Source organism: Gossypium hirsutum, chromosome D11 (assembly GCF_007990345.1).
Source record: "Gossypium hirsutum isolate 1008001.06 chromosome D11, Gossypium_hirsutum_v2.1, whole genome shotgun sequence".
NCBI classification, from domain to species: Eukaryota; Viridiplantae; Streptophyta; class Magnoliopsida; order Malvales; family Malvaceae; genus Gossypium; species Gossypium hirsutum.
This window is the reverse complement of record NC_053447.1, coordinates 10478184-10503734: the sequence shown is the minus strand read 5'-3', so window position 1 is coordinate 10503734 and position 25551 is coordinate 10478184. Positions and strand designations below refer to the sequence as shown.

The window sequence follows — 25551 nt, the reverse complement described above, 5'->3', positions numbered from 1 at the left end:
AACACTCGCATCTGTTTAGTCTTTTCAAACGAGTTGTTTCATTCGCTCCATGCCTTATTTTTATTCGCACTCCCTGAAAAACTAGTACCCTTTTTCGGCATAAAGTGTATCCTGGAACCCGATTATTCTACACTTGTAAAAAGCCGGGTAGCTGGCTTTAGTTAGCAATGCCACTGCTTGCTTTTTTTCAAGGCGAGCAGTAATCTAAAAAGTTATACCCGAAGGAACAAAGCCATCACCATTTATCTCTATCATTTTGATGATTCAAGAAAGAGCAGTAAAACAAAAAATTAAACCCAAACTTATATAATTAATTATTTTCTATCTAAAACTAAAAGATTTTTTAACTTACCAACTGTTGCAGTCTCGAATGTTTTCATGCCATCACCATAACTCCTGCTGCCTGTGATAATACCTCTTTCCATCCCTTCCCCAATGATTGTCAGATTGGTCTTTTCCTTGTTAATGACAATGTTCTCATTGTAAATACCTGCACATAATTTTATCCTGAACCGGCTCGAACCGAAGCTCGGAGCTGATGATATTCCTTGGGTGGTGGTAATCAAATCTCCTGATTCATCCTGTGCTATGATCATGTCGAAGAGTGGAGCCAACTGACCTTGGCCTTCCCACCATACTGCCAAGATAGCTATAAACATGATATGCTTCCTTGCCGTTACCATCTTTACTCAAGTGTAGGAAGAAGATTTTTGAAATGACAAAGAAATCCCTTTTAATTAACCAAACCAGGCATATGTGCAAGTGTAATTATAAAGACACTTCTTACATAAGTTCTTTTTTTTAGGGGGATAGACAACAAAATTTTAAGAACTTTGTTCCCGCAATCAGGCCAAAAGGCATACAAATTTCTATTTATGATGACATTTTTTCTGTAATTGTTTGTTTAGTTTCATGTCAATATCATTTACCATTATTAATATTGCTACTTCTGCATGGAGAATTGTTGGAACTTAAGCAGTAAAACAAAAACAAAAGCAGCAGACCAAGAAAAGAAATTGAAGCATAAACAGAATGAAAACAATTGCAAGAATGATAACTGAAAAATTCACCTTAATTTTTCATTCAAAATTTGAATAATATATGAGTTACAAGGTAATGGGCAGTTACCTAATGACTTAATGCTTCCACTACTACAAGACTAAAATTTGCTTGAATTACACACAAAAGATAGCTGATCAGCTATTACATCAACTTAAATCATAAACTAATCCTACTAACATTGTGAACAAATTACAAATGAACTAACCAAAGTTACATAGGAACAAAATGATCAAAACATATTGTTGCATTCGGTTCAGCTCCATTTCTTCACTTCAAACAGTTTTGCTGCTGGTGTTGTGCTGAACTGCTGTTGGTCTCCTGTTGCAATGCAGGCCAAAGCTTAACACCCCTCCTTGGACTGTATGCAACAAACACCAATCTTCCTTCTCAAAGTTTTAAATCTAATAGCTCCTAATGGCTTGGTCAAAATATCAGCCAATTGAGTTTTTGAGCTACAATGAACAAGACTGACTTCCTTTGATTGCTCAGCCTCTCGAACAAAATGAAATTTGATCTTGAAATGTTTACCATGAAAGACTGGATTTTTGTCTATGGCAACTGCAGATTGGTTATCCACCCTAATCTTAGTTGGTTCAGCTTGTTCTTCATTAAGATCATATAGGAGCTTCCTAAGCCAAATGGCTTGATTAACAGATGCAGCATCTGCAATGTATTCTGCTTCAGCTGTAAACTTTGTTGCTTCTTTGAACTCCAACAGAAAACTCCTGATCCAAGGGTAAAGAAGTAACCAGAGGTGCTAATCATGTCATCGACAAAGCCAACCCAATCACTATCACAGTATCCTACTAGCCTAAGCTCCTTTCCCTTCTCAAACTTGACTTCATAACTTGAAGTTCCCTTGACATATCTGAGAATTCTCTTGGCTACTTTGAAATGAACCACATCACAACAGTGCATAAATCTTGACAAAAGACTAACACCAAACATGATATAAGGCCCGGTTGTTGTTAAATAGAGCAAGCAACCTACTAGGCTTCGATATTCCTTCTCATTAACCCTTTCTTGATTCCCACTACTAGTTAGCTTCTCCCTTTGAGCCACAGGTGTACTGACTATCTTGCAGTTTAGCATGCAAAATTTATTGATAATCTTCAAAACAAAGGCATGTTGGCTAATGAAAATGTCTTGATCTGATTGATTTACTTTCATACCAAAAAAATATGTCATGACTCCCAAATCTGTCAGTTCAAACACTTTTTGCATTTGCACTTTGAAATCACTAATCAATTCATCTTTACTTCCAATCACAAGTAAATCATCCACATAGAGAGAAACAATCAGCAATGTCTTATTTTCTGACCTCTTCACATAAAGTGTAGCTTCACTAACACTTTTCTCAAACCCGAGCCTAGATAGGTATGTGTCAACCCTGTCATACTAGGCTCTTGGTGCCTGCTTTAGGCCATATAGATCATTTTTCAACTTATAGACTTTGTCCTCTTCTCCTAGGACCTTAAACCCATCTGGTTGCTCAATGAAAATTTCCTTATTAAGGAAACCATTTAGAAATGCTGACTTAACATCTAACTGGTGAACTCTCCATTGCTTGTGAGTAGCCAAGGCAAACAGAAGTTTAATTGTGTCCAGCTACTGGAGCAAATGTTTCCATGAAATCGATGCCATATTGCTAACTGTAGCCTTTCACCACAAGCCTTGCCTTGTGTTTATTCAATGAGCCATCAGCATTGTACTTGGCTCTAAACACTCACTTGACACCAATGACCTTCTTATGATCAGGTCTGCTCACCAATTCCCAAGTATCATTCTTGTAGATCATCTCTATTTCAGCTTCTATAGCCTTCTTCCTGTGCTTGTCCCTGAGAGCTTCTTCAAAGTCAGAGGGTTTAACTATTGCAACATTACATCTTTGGTAGATGTCAGCAATAGTTCTGGTACCTCTCACAGGAGCATCATCAACAGTTTCATTTCTTGACTCTACTTCAGCAGGTTTAAAGTCACAGTTCATCTGATCTTCTTCAATCAATCTTGCATCTGCATTATTCCAACTCCAAACCTTTTCTTCATCAAACCTTACATCTCTACTCACTAAAATCCTTTTTGTTGAAAGATCAAATACCTTGTAGCCTTTTTTAGTGCTGCTATAGCCAACAAAGCTCCCTAGAACAGCTCTTCTTTCAAGCTTGGTCATCTTTTCTACTAGAATATGAGCATAACACACACAGCCAAACACTTTCAGATGTGATACAATTGGCTTGAGTCCATGCCAAGCTTCAAAGGAGGTCTTGTCCTTGACAGTATGAGTTGGCAGCTTGTTGAGCAAATACACTGAGGTATTGACTGCCTCAGCCCAAAATTTGCTTGGAAACTTACTCTGAAATAACAAACATCTGGCCATATCAAGCATAGTTCTATTTTTCCTCTCACATACTCTATTCTGTTGAGGAGTATAAACTGTAGTTAGCTGATGATGAATCCTAACTTGCTCACACAGCTTCTGAAATCTATCAGACAAATACTCAATGCCATTATCAGTTCTCAAGGCTTTGATCTTACAGCCAGTATGGTTTTCAACTAAGGCTTTAAATCTATCAGAAACACTTCAAATTTCTGCCTCAAGAAATAAATCTAACAAAACCTGGTTAAGTCATCTATGAACAGAACAAAATACTTATTGTCATTCAATGAAGGAGTCTTCATTGGTCCACAAATATCAGAATGAACTAATTCAAGCTTTTCTCGCGCTCTCCATGCATTGTTAGCTGGAAAAGGCAATCTAGCCTGCTTACTAAGCTGACAAACTTCACAAACAATGTCTCTTGATTCAAATTTTGACAAATCATCTACCAAATTTAGCTTGTGCAACAAATCAAGTGATCTAAAATTGACATGGCCCAGTCTCCTATGCCAAAGAACAGTGTTATTAGCAAGACTAGTGTAAGCCTTCTTCTCGAGTTGATTCATACCGAGCATAAAGCATCTATCTGTCATTACTACTGTGACTAACTCCTGACCAAATGAGTCTTTAACAATGCAGGAACCATCTTTAAAGACCAATGAGTACCATTTTTCCGGTAACTGACCAACACTAAGCATATTCTGATCTATGTCAGGCACAAAAAACACATTAGAAATGATTTTGTTACCTGAACATATGTTGATCACAACATCTTCTTTGCCTTGAGCTCAAATCAGATTGCCATTACCAATTCTGATATTTACAACAAAACTCCTATCAAGCTCCTTGAACAGCTTTTCATCAGCTGTCATATGGTGTGAGCAACCACTGTCTACTTGCTAGTCACATCTGATTTTGCTAGAGCTTGAGCTTGCAAAGCAGGAAGCTGTGAAAACATGCTCCTCTTAATCTTGAAGATCCTTAGCAGCTTGAGCTTGCTACTGAATAGGTTCCTTCCCCTTGCTTCTGTACATTTTCTCAACATGGTCAAATTGTTTGCAGCTTCTGCACTGAATGTTTGGCTTGTACCAATAGTACCTCTCCAAATGTGTGGTCTTCTTATAGTGAATGCATGGTGGGAACACTTTCTTGCCTGCATCTCTCCTTGATTTCTCCCTTTTATCGAGCCAAGGCTTCTTCCCTTTCAAATTTGAACCTGAGCCTACTCTGGCCTTTACTTGGAAAGCTCCTTCAAGATGCTCTTCTTGCCTATTGGCCCTCATTTGTTCAAGTGCATACAGAGAGTTTATCAGCTCAGACAATGAGATAGTTGACAAGTCTCTCGAGTCCTCAAGTGATGAAATCTTTGACTCAAACTTCTCAGGGAGAGTGGTGATGACCTTTTCAACAACTCTGCTCTCACTGAAGTCTTCTCCAATGAGCCTAATGCTGTTAACAGTGGCCATTATTCTGTCTGAGTACTGCTTGATAGTCTCTGACTCTTTCATATTCAAATTCTCAAAATCTCTCCTGAGATTAATTACTTGTTGTTGCCTTGTTTTGTCTGACCCCATGAACTCGTCCTTTAACTTCTCTCATGCCCACTTGGGTGAGTCCCAGGCCATTATCCTAGTGAAGATAACATATGATACTCCATTCTGCAAGCAGGCCATTGCTTTATGCTTCTTGGAGCACTCTTCACTATGTTGTCTGATCTGAGCAATGGTGGGATTGGCCCTCAATGGAGGTGGTTCAGTATCATTTTCAACCACATTCCACAAATCGTGCGCTTGAAGGTATGTTCTCATCTTAACTACCCAAATATGGTAGTTCTCTCCAGTGAACACAGGTGGTGGAGGTGGTGTGAAGCTCATCCTGCTGAAACAAACCCAATAGCTTTGATTTCTCTCTCTTTCAAGTTTTGTTGTGGCTAAAAGCAACCAACAACAGAGGCCCTCAAAGATGACAGGCTTTAATTACCATTTGTTGGAACTTAAGCAATAAAACAAAAACAAAAGCAGCAGACCAAGCAAAGAAATCGAAGCATAAACAAAATGAAAACAATTGGGAGAATGATAACTGAAAAATTCACCTTAATTTTTCATTCAAAATTTGAATAATATATGAGTTACAAAGTAATGGGCAGTTACCTAATGACTTAACTGCTCCCACTAATACAAGACTAAAATTTGCTTGAATTACACACAAAAGATAGCTGATCAGCTATTACATCAACTCAAATCATAAACTAATCCTACTAACTTTGTGAACAAATTACAAATGAACTAACCAAAGTTACATAGGAACAAAATGATCAAAACATATTGTTGCATTTGGTTCAGCTCCATTACTGCACTTCAAAAAGTTTTACTGCTGGTGTTGTGCTGAACTGCTGCTGGTTTCCTGTTGCAATGCAGGCCAAAGCTTAATAAGAATCCTTCCTGGAAATAGTAATTCAAACCTTCAAAATGTAAGGTTGGAATATCCATTTTTGTTCTTTTGTTTTTATAATTTTCTAAAATGTCGGTTTCTTTCTTAACATAATGTAGAACAAATACAAAATGATAAAACTAGTGGATGAATTTTGATCTAAAGCTGAATTATTTCTCATCTAAAAACTGATCAGATTGAGAGACAGAAGTTAAAAGCTTCATTTATAGACCTATGGTTGTGTATTTGTTTATTCCATATAGTTGTTGTGTAAGGATTAACAAAAAGTAGAACAGTCAAAAGGATTTAAAAGGAGAACTTATTCAATAAAATGACTAATACAAGTTTTTTCAATGTTTTGGCATCCTCTAGATGTATTTAGCATAAACCCATTTTTTAAGCTGATCATCGCTCGCACACAAGCATACATATATATATGGTTGAAAAATGTTGTTAGTCCCTGTACTTGTATAGGATTTGAGATTTGGTCCCTATACTTTAAACATTAAAAGTTCAATTCTCCTACTTTTTCAATTTAAAAATCTTAGTCCAATCATAATCTTCGTTGGTAGTTTTTGTCAATTTAATATATTTATTTTTTATCAACCATATGCCACATTATATGAGGGCAACCAAATCAAACTCTAAATTGACAAATTTTGATAGAAAGTACTTATTATATTAATGACTGGACTGAAATTTTAAATGAAAAAAGGTAGTAATTAATTTTTAACTTTTTTAGCTTAAGGACTAAACCTCAAATTTTATCAAAATACAGGACTAACAACATGTTTTAACCTCTATATATGTATGTGAGGCAAGACCTGGCTATTCTGATATCTTTATATGGACGGACAACAGGCGGTATTAATGTAAAGGTTGGCTTAGTGGATATGTTTTCATGTAAGAAGTGTACTTGAAAATTAGGCTACCTACTGTCCAAAGTAAAATGATATGAAAAGGAGATCTTTATATTCAGCATCAACTTCTATTTTGGAAGGTTACGAGGATAGCCTTCTCTAGCAGCTAGCACTAAAAAGAAATCAATCTGTAGAGTTAACCTTTATTATTTTTAAAATATATCATTTATTATTTAATTGTTAATATTCTTAAAATTTTTATGATTTTATAAATAAAATATTTTATTTGAATTTAAACTAAAAAATAAATATTAATCTCTTTTTAATAGTAAAAAGATTAGATTAATCTATTTAATAAAAAATTAATTTGGTTCGAACTCTATTTTATTAATATAAAACGTAAAAAAGAATATAATTGAGTGATACAAACCGAATAAATTTTATACATAGAGAACTAATATATTCAATCTAAACCCGGTCCATTAAGAGGAAAGTAGTACATGTTTGTTGTTGCGGATATGTGGGAGTATAATGATCATCAAAATATCTACTCCAAAGCATTGTGCCTGCGTAGTTCACCGTTGGAAAGACACCGTCGATTAGATCGCTTGGCGGAATATATAGCCTCCTATGGGTTGGGTGCCCCACACTTCGAAGCTCATAACCCATCATCAACTTGCTTCATCTTCTAAACTTTGATAAAAATTTTTTTATCTAATCATCCCTTCTCTAATGATAAAAAAAAATTAGAAAAATTAATTTTGCTGGACATTTTATTGAAGGAGATCTAAACTTTGATTTCATTGTTTAATTTAGACATATAGCTTGATTGGATAATAAGTCATTTGAGCTAAATTATTCAACTGGCAAAAAAGACTTGAATCTAATGGGTTCTGACTCAATCGCTTTACCTTAACTTGAAGTATTTTCAAAAATACTCTTATTAAATTTAGATTCGATTCAAGAACAGAATAAAAAATAATTAATTTAAATTCGAGTCAGTAACAGAATCAATTTTTTTTATTAAATTTTGATTTCAAAATCAATTTCTTTTGTGGGTGTCATTTTTCATTTGAGCACCAAAAAATTTGTATAGCATATTCTAATTTTGAAGTCGGGTACTTCAGGTGCTGATTTCAACCATGATGCTAAATAGTTTCAATCAATCTATTTTGCTAAATAAATTTTTTTATTTCATAATAATAATAATAATAATAATAATAATAATAATAAAGCCTACAAAACCCTGATGGTTTTTCATGAAAAAGAGAGAGGATATAGTTGATAGACATTCGCTAAGTGACTATATCACTTAGTTAACTTATCAAACAGCTAGCTCTTTTTCTTCATAATAAAAATGACAAAAATCTATGATCATACCCATTATGATATGATTTTATGGTCATCGTGGTAGGTTTCACATCGATTTTAGTATTGTTGATCACTGTGGACTATTTTGGTGTTAAATCGAAATCATTAATATTTCTTTCTATTTTGGTAAAATTTGCAGTCTAAATCAATTACATTGACTCGTTTCGGTTAATTTCAATCACATTGGTTGAAATATGGTGTACCTATTAAAGCATGAATAATATTAAAAATTATTTTTTTAATTATTTACTATTATGCTAAAAACTTAATTGGATGTAGCCAATAACATACTACCGGCATGTAAAGTTTTGAAAAAAAAAACATTCTTTCGCATTTAAAATATAATAAAAAGTTATTCACCCAATTTAAAAAATATATATTGGCCAACACTTCTTTTATCAAAAAAATAAAAGAAATGAGCTAAATCCTTAAAATTTCATATTGAATGATGGATTTTTATTATTAATTTTGAATTTGATAGATTTCTATTTGTTAAGTTTATTAATGAGCCATTTATATAATTGATAATGTTTTATATTTGAAATTTATTATCATTAATTTGATATTTACAAATATATTTATATATTAAGTATTTTTTAAATATCGATAAAATTAAAATGAAACATCGAAATAGATCAATATTAATACGTACTGATTTTAGTAAAAAAAAACGATATACCCACCAATATGATGTTAATTATCTTGCATGGGACTCATATGCTTATTTAATTTTAATTTATGTAGGGTAATTTTGTGAGTAGGCGAACCATGATAAATTTTGATTCCCACCTGTATATATATTTTCAAACTACAAAAAGTTGTGTGAGGCAGTCGTCCAACGCTCATTGACTAATGTAAATTACGTGATCAGATCAGAACCCTTGACACTGGCACCAATGGCATGAATATATCTGACGTCCAACTTACAATTTGTTTATGAAAAAGTAGCTCTCTTATAATTTTAAACAAAGCAAAGCAGTACATAAACAGTTTACCAACTATTTCTTACCAGCCAACCAAATTATTTGATTCACAGTCTTTTCCTTTTGGGAATAAATTCGGATTTGCTTGCACTAATATGGTTGGCCAAATTCAAATGAGTAGTTAAGGAGATAAGGATTTTATATTAGGGGAGTGGCTGAGAAGCTAATTAGAAATGACGTTGGTTGATAGTGTGTTATATATGCCCGGGACGCAATTGAGGAAAGCATGGCTTCTTTAATTTTGTTAGCGAAGGCGCTTATGATCAGATGCCAAAATCATGATCTTTTGTCGAACAAGGTAGAGATTGAAGACAGTAACCATGATGTGAGACACCAAGGCTGCATTTGGATGCCCACGGGCAAGGAGGAGGATGCCCACACTTGGAAAATAGCTCATCACCCTTGCATATGGCCTTGACAACCCAGCCCTACGTATGGTGTTTACTTTCTTGGTCTTTTTCCTTTTTCTCCTTTCTGCATTACTCTGAGTAAAGAATTAAGTGTATGACATTCTTGTATAATTTATAACAAGGAACCTGGAAACAAAAATTAATTAATTTCAGATCAGATGGTAGCTGATGTATGTGTTTTTAACAGAAAAAAGAAGCTGAAATATAAACAAAGACCCCCGAAAGAAGTAACACAGCCTTTATCTAACCCTTGATCATAACTAGATTAGGATTCAGTTGTTCCCAGTCCCTATATAAGCTTACATTGACATTTGACAGCATGTCATTTTTCTTTTTGAAACTGACGGTATGTGATTTTTATATATTATGAAACATTTTATTAATGTTTTAAATAAAGTAAATAAAAATATTGGAAAGTCTTAAAAATTAAAGATGAACTTTCTTAGCCACCATGGGACCTTAATTTGCATTAGACCTGTCCATGAGCCGGGTCGAGCCGGGTTCAAAAAAAATTTCTGCCCGTTTACTAGGCACAGGCCCGGCCCAAAAACATGGGCTTGAGATTTTGCCCAGGCCCGGCCTGGAGAAAAAATATGGGGCCCGAGTCCGGCCCGGCCCGGCCCGTTTTTAATTAAATTAAAATTAATTATTAGTAAAATTATCAAATTATTAATTGTTAATTGTATTAATTGTTGTAATAAAATCTAACATTTGATTAGTAAATTTATCAAATTATTAATTGTATAAAACAAACTTGATGGTTTATTATTATTATTTTGTAACACTAGTCAAGGAAATGAAAGTAAATAAACTTAAAATAAAAAACTATTATATTTTAAAAATAAAAATATATATATTTAATATTTTCCGGGCCGGGCCGGGCCCAGGCCAAAAAAATCTTGCCCGAGGCCCGGCCCATTTTTTAAGCTTGCCTAAATTTTTGCCCGAGCCCATATTTCGGGCCTATATTTTTACCAAAACCCTCACATAATTCGGGCGGGCCTTCGGGCTGGGCCGCCCGGCCCATGGACAGGTCTAATTTGTATGTCCCTACGGCTACATGTTAATGTTTTATTAAAAACTTTTGAATTATTATTAGTAATCAAAATTAGTTTAATTTTCAGAATTAAATAATGGGTCTTAGACGTGTTAATGATAATAATAGTAATATACAATATATAAATATTTTCCATATAATTAGTTATATAAATGGAGGCGAGTTAAGTGGAGTTTATTGCTGGTGAAGTGAGTCAGTGATATAACGGAGTAGAGAATGAGCAGGGTCAGGTCTGATGATCCAAGCTCATGAAACCCAATTTAAAGGCAGGCGTTTTGATGGGCAGATTAATGGGCTCAATCTCAATAATCGCCCAAATGCGAACGGGCCGATAACAAAAATATAATAAGATAATGTTATTTGCACTTTGAAAATGCGTAATGTGGTACTTAAACTATTATTTTATATATTATTTGGTATTTATATTTTTATAAAATGTTTAATATAATACTTGTACTTTGAAGATGTTTAATGTAGTGCCTGAACTATTAATCTATGTATTATCATTGTCCTTGGAGTTACCACTTTTACTAAATGAAAATTCGACACATGGATTGATTTCTCAAATCATCAATTTCATATAGATAATATAATATTATGTTAGAAATTAAATTTAAAAAATAACTAAACATAAACAACATGGTTTAACTTTAAAAGGTTTAAGTTTAGTTATTTTTTAAAATTTAATATAGGTTAATCTTTTTGTTTTATTTAATAATATATTATCTATGTAGAATTGATGATTCGAAAAGAAGAAAGTTTTCACATGTTGAATTTTAATAGGTTGATTTAGTATTTACTAACAATGCTAACTTTAGATACCACAATAATATAGAAATTGATATTTCATGTATCATATTAAATATTTTATGAAAACATAAGTACCAAATAGTATACAAATTGAAAATTCAACATTTAAAAAAATATGGGTATAAAATATGACATTTATCTCTAAAACAAAAACGCGGGCAGCAGGCTGAGGTAAGCAGTGACAGCATCGTGATAGAAAGAGAGAATCATTTTCAGCCCACAATTCAATTTCTAAACTCCACTAAAACGTTTACTTGGAAGGAAGCAACTTATAAAACAATTGGCTACTGCATCTGGGGGAAAAAAGACCAAGGCCTTGGCTTTCCCTTCAATTTTCAATATGATTAATAATTATCTCACCCTATAATTAGGGGAAAGGCTATAAGAGTCAAGCCTAGCACCAATGGGTGCCTGCCTACTGTTTAAATTTTGGCTTGGAATAATCAGCTCGTTTAGTGTATGCATTGAAGAGTTTTTGTTGTCCGATAAATAGTATTTCCCAACTTGCCATTCTCTTCGATCCACGTTCACATTTAGTTACTTAATTTTCCATCATGCAATGACTCATAGCGTGGAGAATGTGTGATTGTTTCCAACATGGAATGAGTCTAGATATATAAATTTGAATAAGAATAGATTCAATGGCAGGGTGGCATGGATGGGAGTTAGAGTTGACTACTGATTCAATGGGGGTGACTGGTTAGACCTTTGGAATTGGACATGATTTCAACGGTTTCGGCAGTTAGTGCTTGGAACCCTACGGCTACCGTTGAAAATCCGATGCAAAATGAACCCTTTTTTCCCCTCTGAATATTTAGGCCCACTTCTTTTTGATTCCAATTTTAAATTAAATAAACCAATGACAAAGGTTCCTCTTCTAGAATCTCCAAGTTGCAGCAGCAGTCACGACTCACGAGATCTAATTCTTTGCTTGGATAAACATTAAGAAAATGTGCCAAAAGAAAAGAAGGATCCATGGGATCTGTCTCCACAGACAATGTTGGGGAGGGAGAGTTTTCATCCCACATTCTCACCCAAACTGTCAAACCATGCATTTGCATATAGAGACAAACCAAGAAAACAAGCATACATACATGATATATATGTATTGTACTTCCAGGATATTCCACACCTATGCAATTCTCTTCTTTAATTATTATCAAGTTTCTAAAGATTTTTTCAAGCTTTCATACAACTAATTCCAATTCATCTGCCTATAATAGAAACTAGATTATTTAGCACTCTTTTTCGAAAAAATTAAACTGCCATATTACTCAAATACTATTATTGTTATTTTATGAGTGTTTTTATCTAATTTTATTTAATTTATTGTATGATACATGTTAAATATATAATAAAATACGTATTTATAAATACTACCATCATATCTTAAAATATTTTCCATTGACAAATTGTGTAACACTAGTAAAATTTGTTTTCAATAAAAATTAAACTATGAATGCTCGAATAATGATAAAAAGAAAAAACAAAGTAGATTAGAGCAGAGCAAAAGATATTTCTTCAGAACACACTAATAATTAATGCTACATATAAACCTGGACAATGTTGCGTGAATCATTTACATTCTAAAGGCAGTGCATTTGGCGATGTTAGTCGAAACTTGTGTTTTTCATATTCTCCATCATCCGATAACAGTATGGGGACAATGGTTTAAAATAGAAAAAGTGGAACCGTCACGCTAGCGAATTCATGTGGTTAGATCCCATCATGAAGCTGCTGCTGTAAAAACCAAACATTCTCTTCATTCCACACAGTGTCCATCGATGACTCCCCACCACCAACCAACCAACCATTGCTATGCTCCTCTGTCGCCTGGAATTCTTCATCTCTGCCCCATGTGGCCGCTCCCTCCTTTTCCAAACCTAACCCCTTGTGTAAGTAGTTTGAAAGGCTTTGTGGATTGTAACAATCGGTCAGGTCCGAAACGGAAGAGACTTGGGTGTCAAGGGAGTCTGATGACGTGCCTGATAATTCGGGCAGAAGACTTGGGTCAACCTGGACCGACCCACTCGCATTTGCGTAGCTCATTTGACTGCTGCTTATGTTGCTGATACGATCATTGTAGGTGGTGTTGGTGGTGGTAGAAGGTTGACTCGAGGGAGACTCGGATGAAGCACGGATCCGTTCAACTAAACGGGGGATCCAAACGTAACGCATGGCGTCCTTGAATTGTTTGCTGTTAACGTCACAGTTAAGCTGCTTGGCCTGCTTCTGGACTCTTGTTCTCCAATAATTCTTTATTTCATTGTCTGTTCTTCCAGGCAAGTGTTGTGCAATTTTCGACCACCTTCACAGTTTCAAAAGGTCAAAAAGATTAGCCTAAGATCATTCTTATGTTTATTGAATTGCAGGAAGGAGGAAAGCCAGCAAAAAAACCTGTTCCCCCAGCGAGAATGGAGTTCAAGAATCAATAGCTGCTCTTCGAGGCTGATGTTTCCTCGTTTGATTTCTGGTCGCATATAGTTCAGCCATCTCAATCTGCAGCTTTTACCGGTTCTTCTCAATCCTGCGCACATTTCATTTCATACTGTGAGAAATTACGAATAAAAGCTAAAACCAAATTTGTTTCAATAACCAGGGAAAGAAACTACGCTATATATATTAACCTGATAAGCGAGCAACAGCGTTCCAGCGACCTTCGCCGTGGATATTGACATACGCCCTAAGCATGGAGTCCTCTTCTTCAGTCCATGGACCTTTCCTTAGCTCCATCTCTTCTTCACTTCTTGAAGTTTCAGATATGAAACCTCTCTTGTAAACATCCATTTCTCAACTTAAAACAGGTTAATTACAGTCGGAGAGGCAAGGATAAACCTCTAAGCTGATTTGAGAATTGAATTTGTGATGAAGATAGCTTACGAGTATACTAGGTAGGAGGATGATTATATAGACAGCGGCAAACATGGGTTTAGACTGAAACTAAACAATAGTTTTTTTTCTCCTAATAAACAAGAAAAAAGGTCATGTTTGACGATCCACGAGATTAATCATAGTAATCAAACTGATTAAGTTGATAGCAGAATACTACTATTTTATTGGACCCATTTGTGATTTTTTTATTATTTTTTATTTTGGCATTTGACTGTCTGACTTTTCATATCTGTTTCACGAGCACAATTGGACAAATCATACGAGTATGAATTGTGAAGACCAAAACGACAGTCTAATGGCAAATAGATAAAAAAAAAAGGGTCATCTTATAGGGACAAGTTGTCTTTGTTTATTATTACGCATATGTCTATAGTCTTCTTCACTTTGTTCTTATATGGTTTGCAACATGTGAAGATGATGAGACGACTTTGCTTACACCTTTTTTAAGGGCCAAGTATTACTGCAATCACGTCTAATTCTATTTGGTCTGTTTAGTTTAACGGTTGAGTTGAACGAAAAATTAAAAATAAAGGAAGTAGTGAAATTAATTATTTTAGGACAAATTACTTTATATGTGTTTGAATTTAATCGTAAAAATAATCAACATTATATTAAAATGATTATATATAATAAAAACTATTAAAAATTATATTTATATTTAATAAAATAAATTTATCCTAATTTTATATTTATATTGATTAGTAATAATTAATATTAAATAAATATATATATGCCAAGGATTACAGGGGATTGAGGCCAACGCAAAGTAATGGTTGAGAGTGACAGTATCCAAGTTATTAACGTGGTTAACTCCGTGGATGCCAAAAGGAGCAGACTGGGATTGGTGAGAAGAATAGCAGGCCTTTGCAACATGGAGTGGGAAGTCTGTTTCTGCCACAGTTAAGACGACAATGCACCTCATCTTTATTTGTTTGACAGCTCCCTACTGGAGTAGTAACATAAACTTGGGATCACATTTCAAACATCCATCCTCTTCCAATTGAATTAAGCTAGAGTTTTACTCTCCTTTTCTCTCAACCCAAGTGCTTAACAGGATAAAAGAAACAGTCTGATTGAGACTTGCGTGGATTGGGAATGCCGTTCTTGATTCCATAAACATGAAACTTAGCATGGGTATTAACTAGTAAACGGTGTGTTGGAAGAATAATTGCATCCATTTTCTTTCTTTTTCTCTTCTTTCTTTATCAACTTAATCGAGCATTGAATGAAAAAGAAATTATTTTTATTCTTTTTTTTTTCTATCTCAAATTACAATCTTTTCATTTTTTTTTCTTTTTATCTTACTAAGCAAACTAAGTGCCAATTGATCAGCCTCTTCGAAAATTGAAACACACAGGATTTTGTATCCTAATTATATGACCAAAGGCCTTGCAAACGAAATTTTGTTTGCTTCTGAAACCAGTAATCCTAAAACAAAAATGAGTTAGGTGAGCTAGGGTAGTAGGAAGAATTTTAGGGTGATAGAGCAAAGGGAAGTCAAATTGGTAGCTGGTAAAGGATTGTGACTTGTATAAACTGTTTTTCACTGATGAACTGAAAGCTGAAATGGATCAGCAAGATTGGTGCAAAATGTGTACTTTTTTTCCTGCGAATGGTGTGCTGACAGAAAAAACAAAAAAAAACCCCACGATTTTCTCTTAAATTATCAAGTTTTATACATGCAAGTATCATTTTCAAACTGAAACTGAAAATGAAATATTGTTTTTGCCCCCAAAAAAAATTACGTTGATAAATGGATGATGGGGTTGGTTCTTCTAGTTTTTGCCACCCATCATTTTCGTTCAACAATTCCAAATCTACAGTAACTTTTCTCAATTCTTCACACGTAAAGTAGTTTGAAGGTGTTACCATACAATCATGAGATATTGGTCGTAATTAGTGTGGTTCAACATCTGATACAGGATAACACAAATCACCAACTACTCCTACTTGAACAGGGAGTCTCCCTCATCCCTGTACTGAAAATCCTGAATTAAGCTTGCCTCGTCATTATCAGCAGAAGAAGGATGATTTTGTAAATTCAGACCAGTAAGGGTGCTATTGACTATAATATTCATGAATTGTCCTACCATTTCATATAAAATTATCAGTATCTAATCAGTTATCTGCTCCCCAGCCTAAGCCTTTTGCAGTTTTTAAATGAAGAGGAAGATGGAAGAACCCCCGGATTAACAGTTTCAATTTTTCTTACGCGTAATATTAAAATCGCTTTTATAAATTACTATAAATTCTATCACAAGTATAAAAATCATGTATTAAGAATACAAGTTTGCGTTTAAAGATACGATTATAGATAGAAGAAAAACAAGGGATGGACGTGTAGGTTGACTGCTAGTCAGTTTGGCAGTCAAAATAGAAGCTTCTTGCTTCGTGCACTAAAATTCTATTTCAAACCTCCTGTTCTACATGTAAGGTATTTTACCAGTCATCAAAACTATAAATATATGAAAACAAAGACCATTAGTTATTACAATAATGTTAATGCTATCTCCTTTTGACTTAAGAAAAGCATTAAACAATAGAGTTCCCTTAATCAAATGTAAGGGAGAAAGGCACTAAGTAATAGTTCCAATTAAATAATTTAAGCCCCCCTGTTGAGTGCATTCATGGCAATAGTGAAAGGCAGTCTAGAAAACGAATGCATGGTAATAGCAGTACTGAATTACCAAAAGCAAAAAAGAGAAACAAAACTGAATATATTATTACAATCACATATTTTTAAAAAAAATTCAAGCAAGAAAATGGGGGAATATTAGTTTAACAAGGTAAGTAAGGTCACAGGCAGCATTCACTGCATTCTCAATCTCAAACAAATAAACCCAAGCCCAACAAGTAAGAACAAGAAAAGGGGCCCCTACAACTTTGGGTTTTGGGACACTCCTGTATAGGCCATTGCAGTGAGACGAAAGCTAGCGATGAACTTGATCCTTAATTGGGTCAAACTTTTCATACAGAATGAAATGCAGAGCCTTCGATGGACCTCAGGACTGTTCATCTTTCATTAATTGACATAGGGATCAAGATCTCTGTTGTGCGGAAGCGTGTAAAAGAGTAAAATTATTGTACTAAAAAATCACACTAAGCTCAATTCCCAGGAAAGAGAGGTGGATCACAATGATAGCTTAAGTACCAGGTCTTTCCTAGGCAGATATCCCTCAATCGTAATTTAATAGCACAATAAATCACTACAATCACACACACAATTCATGCAGAATAATACAATAAAGAACACAAGAATTTAACGAGGTTCAGCAAATTTTGCCTACGTCCTCGGGCACTACCAAATATATTTCACTCCAAAATACAAGTGAGAATTTACAAAGAGAGAGAGAGAGAAAACAATGCCTTAAGTAGAGAATGGCAAGTTTGAGATACAAAATGAGAGATGGTTATGCCTATTTATAGTTGAGGTTCAGGGATCAACTTGCAAAGTCACTTTACAATTAGGGACCATATATTGCAAATATCTCAGATTTTATTATGCCAATATCTCGATACCCATATCTTTGACTTTCTAATATTTGATACCCATATCTTTGACTTTCCAATATTTGATACCCATATCTTTGACTTTCTATTATTTGATACCCATATCTTTGATTTTCCATAAATATGGATAATTCCCAATAATCTCCACCTTGAAGATTTGATTCGAGTAATCTTATCTTCACACAATTCTCTCTGCCTTTGTCAACAACACTTGATAGTGCCTTCTTCAACTGTTAAACATGCAGAATATTGATCAAGTTCAAACAATGTTCGAACTTGGTTGTTGTTACCACCTTGGTCATCATATCTGCGGGATTATCTGCAGTCTTAATCTTCTGAAGGTGAATTTTCCCCTCATCAATAATTTCCCGCACAAAGTGGAAACGTACATCGATATGCTTTGTACGTGCATGATAGACTTGATTCTTTGCTAAATGAATAGCACTTTGACTATCACAATACACATTAATATGCTCCTGGACCAATCCCAAGGTTTTAACCATACCTTGTAACCAAATAGCTTCCTTTACAGCCTCTGTTACAGCCATGTATTCAGCTTCTGTGGTTGACAACGCAACTGTAGACTGCAGTGTAGACTTCCAACTTATTGGTCCTTCAGCAAGAGTAAACACATAACCAGTGGTTGATCTTCGTTTGTCCAAATCACCGGCATAATCAGAATCAACGTACCCAACAACACCTTTACCAAGTGTAGTATCCTGCTTGAACAGTAATCCAATATCCATGGTCTTATGAATATACCGTAGAATCCATTCACAGCTTGCCAATGTCCTTTTCCAGGATTATGCATATACCTGCTCACTATACTAACTGCCTGTGAAATGTCGGGTCTTGTACACACCATTGCATACATCAAGCTACCTACTGCATTAGAATACGGAACTTGTAACATGTATTCTTGTTCCGTATTTGTCGAAGGAGATAGTTGTGCAGAAAGCTTGAAATGAGAAGCCAACGGGGTACTTACAGCTTTAGTCTGCTCGTTCATGCCAAACTTCTGTAGTATCTTCTTTAAATATTGCTTCTGAGATAAACTAACTCTGCCATGAGCTCTATCCCTACATATTTCCATGCCAAGGATCTTCTTAGCTTCACCTAGATCTTTCATCTCAAACTCAAGGTTGAGTTGAGTCTTCAATCTCTCAATTTCAACTTTACTCTTAGATGCTATCAACATATCATCAACATATAAGAGCAAGTATACGAAAAATCCTTCTTGTAGCTTCTGAAAATACACGCAATGATCAAATTTACTTCTTGTATACCTTTGCCCTTTCATGAACTGATCAAACGACTTTGTCAGTTTGCAAACCCAATTTTCTTTATCAGCAACCTTGAATCCATCTGGCTGAGTCATATAGATTTCCTCTTCCAAATCACCGTGTAAAAATGCGGTATTCACATCGAGCTGAACTAGTTCAAGATCATATTGCACAACCAAGGCTAACAAAATCCGAATAGACGAATGCTTCACAACTGGAGAAAATACTTCATTGTAGTCTATTCCTTCTTTCTGAGCGTAACCCTTTGCTACCAATCTAGCCTTGTATCGAACTTCATTTTTATCAGGAAATCCTTCCTTCTTTGCATATACCCATTTGCATCCAATTGCCTTCTTTCCTTTAGGTAGTGTCACCAACTCCCAAGTCCTATTTTTATGAAGAGACTGCATTTCTTCATTCATAGCTTGCTTCCACTTTACACTATCAGAGTTACTTATTGCTTCTGTGTAAGTAGAAGGAACATCATCATCTGCAATTGGAAGTGCATAGGCCACCATATCATCAAAGCGAGCAGGCATACGAATCTCTCTTCTTGGCCTTCTATATGCAATTGAATCATGTTGTTGTAGAAGTTCTTGGGTCGAAACTTCTTCATCATTTGTTCCTTCAATATTAGCTGGATCATCATTAACCTTTTCAAGCTCCACCTGCTGCAAAGTGCCACTGGTTGTGTTATCCTTTTGTGAATCATTGTTCTTCATCATGGTTGATTCATCAAAAGTCACATCTCTACTGAAAATTATTTTCCTTGTATCAGGACACCAGAGACGGTATCCTTTTACTCCACCAGTTATACCCATGAATAATGATTTCTTTGCTCTTGGGTCTAACTTAGATTCTTTTACATGATAATATGCAGTGGAACCAAAAATATGTAAAGAATCATAATCAATAGCAGGTTTACCAGCCCACCTCTCCATAGGAGTTTTTCCATTTATTGCAGCTGATTGCAACCGATTAATTAGATGGCACGCATATGAAACTGCCTCAGCCCAAAATTCTTTGCCCAATCCAGCATTGGACAACATACATCGAACTTTCTCCAGTATAGTCCGATTCATACGTTCTACCACCCCATTCTGTTGTGGTGTATCTCGAACAGTGAAGTGTCGTACAATACCTTCATCGTGACATACTTGTAGAAATGGATCATTCTTGTACTCAGTACCATTGTCTGATCGAAGTCGTTTGACTTTTCGACCAGCCTGGGCCTCCACCATCTTCTTCCATTTCAGAAATACATCCAAAACTTCATTTTTCCTTTTCATTAGATACACCCATACTTTTCTTGAATAATCATCAACAAAAGTAACAAAATAGTGTATACCTCCCAAAGAAGCCACTTTAGTAGGTCCCCACACATCACTGTGAACGTAGTCCAGAATTTCTTTTGTATTGTGAATTGCTGAACCAAATTTTATCCTCGTCTGCTTGCCCAGAACACAATGTTCACAGAATTCCAATTTGCAAGAATTTGCACCTTTCAACAAGCCTTGCTTCGCCAAACTCTGCAAAGCTTTTTCACCAGCATGTCCCAATCGCATATGCCATAACCTGGTAGCCTCTGAATCTGCATCTTTCGTAAAAGCTGTTGATGTTGATCCAATAACTGTACTTCCATTTAAATAGTACAGATTATTCCTTCTTGTGCCTTTCATCACCGTCAATACCCCAGCTACTACCTTTAGTAATCCATCTCTCAATGTGATTGTGAGCCCTTTAGATTCTAGGACCCCTAATGAGATAAGATTTTTCTTCAAGCTAGGTATGTAGCGAACATCTGTCAAGACTTGAATTGAGCCGTCGTGATTCTTCAATTGGATTGTACCTACTCCCATTGTCTTACAAGCGCTATCATTGCCCATAAAAACAACTCCACCTTCTAGTTCTTTAAGACTAGAAACCAGTCCTTATTAGGACACATATGGTAAGTACATCCCGAATCCAAAATCCACTCATCTGTATGACATGCCATTGCCATGCCAACCAAGCTAAAGTCTGACTCCTCATCATGCTCCGCTACACATGCATCAGAAATAGCTTTACCCTTTTGTAACTTAGGACAATTCTTTTTCCAATGCCCTTTCTCACGACAAAAAGCACATTCATCTTTGGCAGGTCTCCCTTTGGACTTACTCCTTCTACCAGATTTGTTGCTGCGCGAACGACTTCTTACTGTTAAGACTTCTGTAGTTGTATCTCTGTGATCTTTTTTATCTTTCTTTCGAGTCTCAGATCTATACAACGCACTACAGACTGCATCAAATGTGATTGTATCCTTCCCATGAAGCAATGTGGTGGTAAGATGATCATATTCATCAAGAAGAGAATTCAACAACAGTAATGCCTTGTCTTCATCTTCAAACTTCTCATCCAAATTTAGCAAGTCTGCTAAAATTTTATTGAATGAGTTCACATGGTCATTCATCGACATACCGGGTGCATACGTGAATCGATAAAGTTTCTTTTTCATATAAAGCCTATTTTCAAGACTTTTTGTTAGAAACTTTTCTTCCAGTGTATCCCACAACTTCTTCGCTGATGTCTCCCTCATGACAGAGTACTTCTGCTCTTTGGCCAAACATAGGCGAATTGTTCCACATGCCTGTCTATTGATCTTGGCCCACTCCTTGTCATCCATCTTGTCAGGTTTTTCTTCAAGGGCTATATCCAGCTCTTGCTGACATAAGACATCCAGGATCTCACATTGCCACATACCAAAATTATTGGTACCATCAAATTTCTCTACTTCAAATTTCGCATTGGTCACAGTAGTCTTTGACGATGACTTTTCCATTTTTTTCTCCTCAATCCCAACTACAGTACGTGAACAGTGCCGTGAACGATCGTATTCCCCAAGTACGAATCTAGCTTTGATACCAATTGTTGTGCGGAAGCGTGTAAAAGAGTAAAATTATTGTACTAAAAAATCACACTAAGTTCAATTCCCAGGAAAGAGAGGTGGATCACAAGGATCGCTTAAGTACCAGGTCTTTCCTAGCCAGAATATCCCTCAATCGTAATTTAATAGCACAATAAATCACTACAATCACACACACAATTCATGCAGAATAATACAATAAAGAACACAAGAATTTAACGAGGTTCAACAAATTTTGCCTACGTCCTCGGGCATTACCAAATATATTTCACTCCAAAATACAAGTGAGAATTTACAAAAAGAGAGAGAGAAAACAATGCCTTAAGTAGAGAATGGCAAGTTTGAGATACAGAATGAGAGATGGTTATGCCTATTTATAGTTGAGGTTCAGGGATCAACTTGCAAAGTCACTTTACAATTAGGGACCATATGTTGCAAATATCTCAGATTTTATTATGCCAATATCTCGATACCCATATCTTTGACTTTCCAATATTTGATACCCATATCTTTGACTTTCTAATATTTGATACCCACATCTTTGACTTTCTATTATTTGATACCCATATCTTTGATTTTCCATAAATATGGATAATTCCCAATAATCTCAAGTGTAGGTAGGCGACTAGGTTTATAAAGTAATTTCAAGAAAGTGGATAGTTGTTATACAAATATCATATCAAGAACGATACGCCATGGAATGTCCCAAACCGTAACTTATTTGATGATTCAAGTATAAGCGTCCCTAGTAGTAGTAGTAGAACCAATGAAGCGCCGATGTCAATCGTTGCATTAGACCAGCCAGACGTTGAATATGGAAATAGAGACAACAACCTTCGAGACGGATATTGTAATTTTTAAGTAGGAAAAATGGATGGGTGGGATGGAATGAACTAGACACATAAGCTGCCACATCACTCACCAATGGTCCATGGTTTCGCGTGTAATACGGGGGGACTAGACACGAGGCAAGAGTTTCCGTGCACAACTGAGTTCTATTCAAACTTTGTTGTGAATCGATTGGAACTACTTGTTGAAAGCAAGTGCTTCAGATTGTGTAATTAAGAGCAGAGATGGAAATTTCTCAACCCGTGATGGATGAGAAAATGATACATACACCTACCTCTACCACTGCCCACATTCTTTAATTTAATAAAATAAAGGATCCTTCATACATTAAAATTTAATTTTACGTTAAATTCGGATTAGGGTAAATTATACCAACAATCACTCAACTTTAGAGTAGCTAACAAAACAGTCACTTAAGTTTTATTTCAGTCACTCAACTTTTGAAAAATGACAAAACAGTCACTAACATTATAAAAAAGTGTCAAAATAATCACTGGTTAATAATTTCCGTTAGTGCCTTAATGGGACCACTGATGTGGCAAGTTAACTAGCTGATGTGGCCAGTTAACTTGCCACGTTGGTGAAGCAGCTGATGGGTCTTGGTTTGGGGCGGGTTTAGGGAAAAAATTGAAGGGATATGTTGGTTTACGGCAAAAAATTAGAAACTGGTTGTGATTAAGAAGAGGAGGAAAAAAATTCGATTTGGGAAAAATTGATTGTGATTTGGGTTGGTTTGGGTTTGAAACTGATTTGAAAATCGATTAACAAGGTTGGTTTAGATATTGATTCGATAATCGATTAACAGGGTATAGGGTTTGGTCTTTTTTGTTTGGGGAGAAAAGAAGGCAAAACCAAAAACCTATCAGTGTTTTTGGTTCTCAGCGACAATGGTCAATAGAAGAGAAGCTGCCAATGTTGTTACATCCACTATAACGGGTAAGTTTCTACATTTATTTTTTTTTATTTTTTTGAATTTAGGGTTATTTTGATTTTGATTTTAGATTTATGGTTATTTCGATGTAAGGTTATTTTGGGTTATTTTAATTTTGAATTTAGGGTTATTTCAATTTTGGTTTCATTTTTTATTAATGTGCATGACAGATTAGGGTTTGGTTATTAAAGTGAATAGCATATAATGTGTATAGTATGCCATGTGCATGATGTTTATTGTTTGTATCAAACTGATATTTATTGTTTGTATCTACCATTGTATGAATGGCATTATCAAACTAATGTTTATTGCTTATATCTGCCATTGTTTGTAACCTAGTTGCTATATTGTATGAATGACAATACCAAATTTGTTATTTACCTTCTAGATTGTATTGGTTATTGTTTGCCATTACCTACGTGTAGGGTTAAAGTGTTTGGTTATTGTCTGTCATGTGCATGACAGAAATGGTTGTGTTTGTATTAAATTATTTTTGTATTGGTTATCTTCTGATAGAAATGGTTAAAGTGTTTGCCTATGTTGTATTAAATGGTTTGGTTGTTGTCTACCTTTATTGATGAGTAATTTGTTTAGCAGGTTTAATTGATGACAATTTTAATGAGAGTGAAGAAGAAATGTTTGAAATTGATGCGTCTGGTAATGATGTATCTAATAGGATAAAAGTTAATTTAAATGGTTTAAACATGGATGATATAGAAGTAGGTGAACTGTGTGATAGTGATAATTATGGGAGGTTAGATAATGCACATGAATCTGACTCAGATGGCCAAAATTGGCTTCAGTTTAACCCAGAAAATGACATGAGTAATTCTAGACTTAAGGTTGGAATGTTATTTAAGTCCAAAGACAGTCTAAAAGAAGTTACCAAGTAGTATGGTAGGTTGAATAATTATTTTATTAAGTTTCCAAAAAATGATCTAAAATATTAAAGGCAGTTTGCAGTGAAAAATGTTCTTGGTTCATATGGGTCGCTAGATTAAACCCTAATAACCCTATTGACCAGACTTGGCAAATTAAGAGTTCAAACCGTAACCATATTTTTTTCTAAAGTTTATAAAAATAAGAATGTAACCACAGCTTGGATAGGTCAACATGATAAAGAAAAATTCATTGCTGATCCTGATTATTCTCTAAAATCATTACAACAAGATGTCAAAAGAGATTTATGTTGCATAGTCTCACTAACCAAATGTAGGAGGGCTAAACTTAGGGTATTGGAATTAATAGAAAGAGCTCATAAGGCTCAATATGAGAAGATTTATGAGTATTTGTTGGAGGTTAGGACCCAAAATGAGGGAACAACAACAATCTGTTATTTGGATAATAGGTTGTTTCAAAGGATATATGTCTATCTGCAGGCATGCAAAGATGGCCATAGGCGTGGTTGTAGAAGGATAGTGGGTTTAGATGGATGTTTCTTGAAGGGCTACTATGGTGGCTACTTACTTGCAGCTATTGGGATAAATGCAAATAATGGCATATATCCTATTGCATATGTTGTTGTCGAAAGTGAAAACCAAGCATCATGGCTTTGGTTCTTGGAGTTGCTCGGAATAGACTTGGAAATTGTGAGCTCATACCAGATATCTTTCATGTCTGACTGTAATGACCCAAAATTCATGGGCATCGGAAAAGTATAATATTGGGCCTCCATCTTAGTAAATTTAGTTTAAAAATAATTATTAGAAATATTTACTAGACTAGTTGTGTGTTTAAATAGGTTTTAGATAGGTGAATTTAGTCTGATTAAGAATAATTAGGGAAAATGATCAAATTGAATAAAGAGTGAAAGTTTAATCATAG

General features: G+C 35.1%; 2 protein-coding genes across 2 annotated transcripts; both read right to left on the bottom strand.

Annotated features, from left to right (window-relative positions):
* Positions 1-81: 81 nt before the first annotated feature.
* Positions 82-683, bottom strand: LOC107910930 (probable pectinesterase 56). Its single transcript, XM_016838846.1, has 2 exons — positions 357-683; positions 82-204 (listed from the first exon to the last, which is right to left on the bottom strand). Exons 1-2 carry the CDS (start codon positions 681-683, stop codon positions 82-84), a joined length of 450 nt encoding a protein of 149 aa, XP_016694335.1.
* An 11998-nt stretch (positions 684-12681) lies between these two features.
* On the bottom strand, positions 12682-14248 carry LOC107912305 (transcription factor MYB108-like). Its single transcript, NM_001327067.3, has 3 exons — positions 13988-14248; positions 13758-13887; positions 12682-13668 (listed from the first exon to the last, which is right to left on the bottom strand). Exons 1-3 carry the CDS (start codon positions 14145-14147, stop codon positions 13077-13079), a joined length of 882 nt encoding a protein of 293 aa, NP_001313996.2. The 5' UTR covers positions 14148-14248; the 3' UTR covers positions 12682-13076.
* Between the last annotated feature and the right edge of the window lie 11303 nt (positions 14249-25551).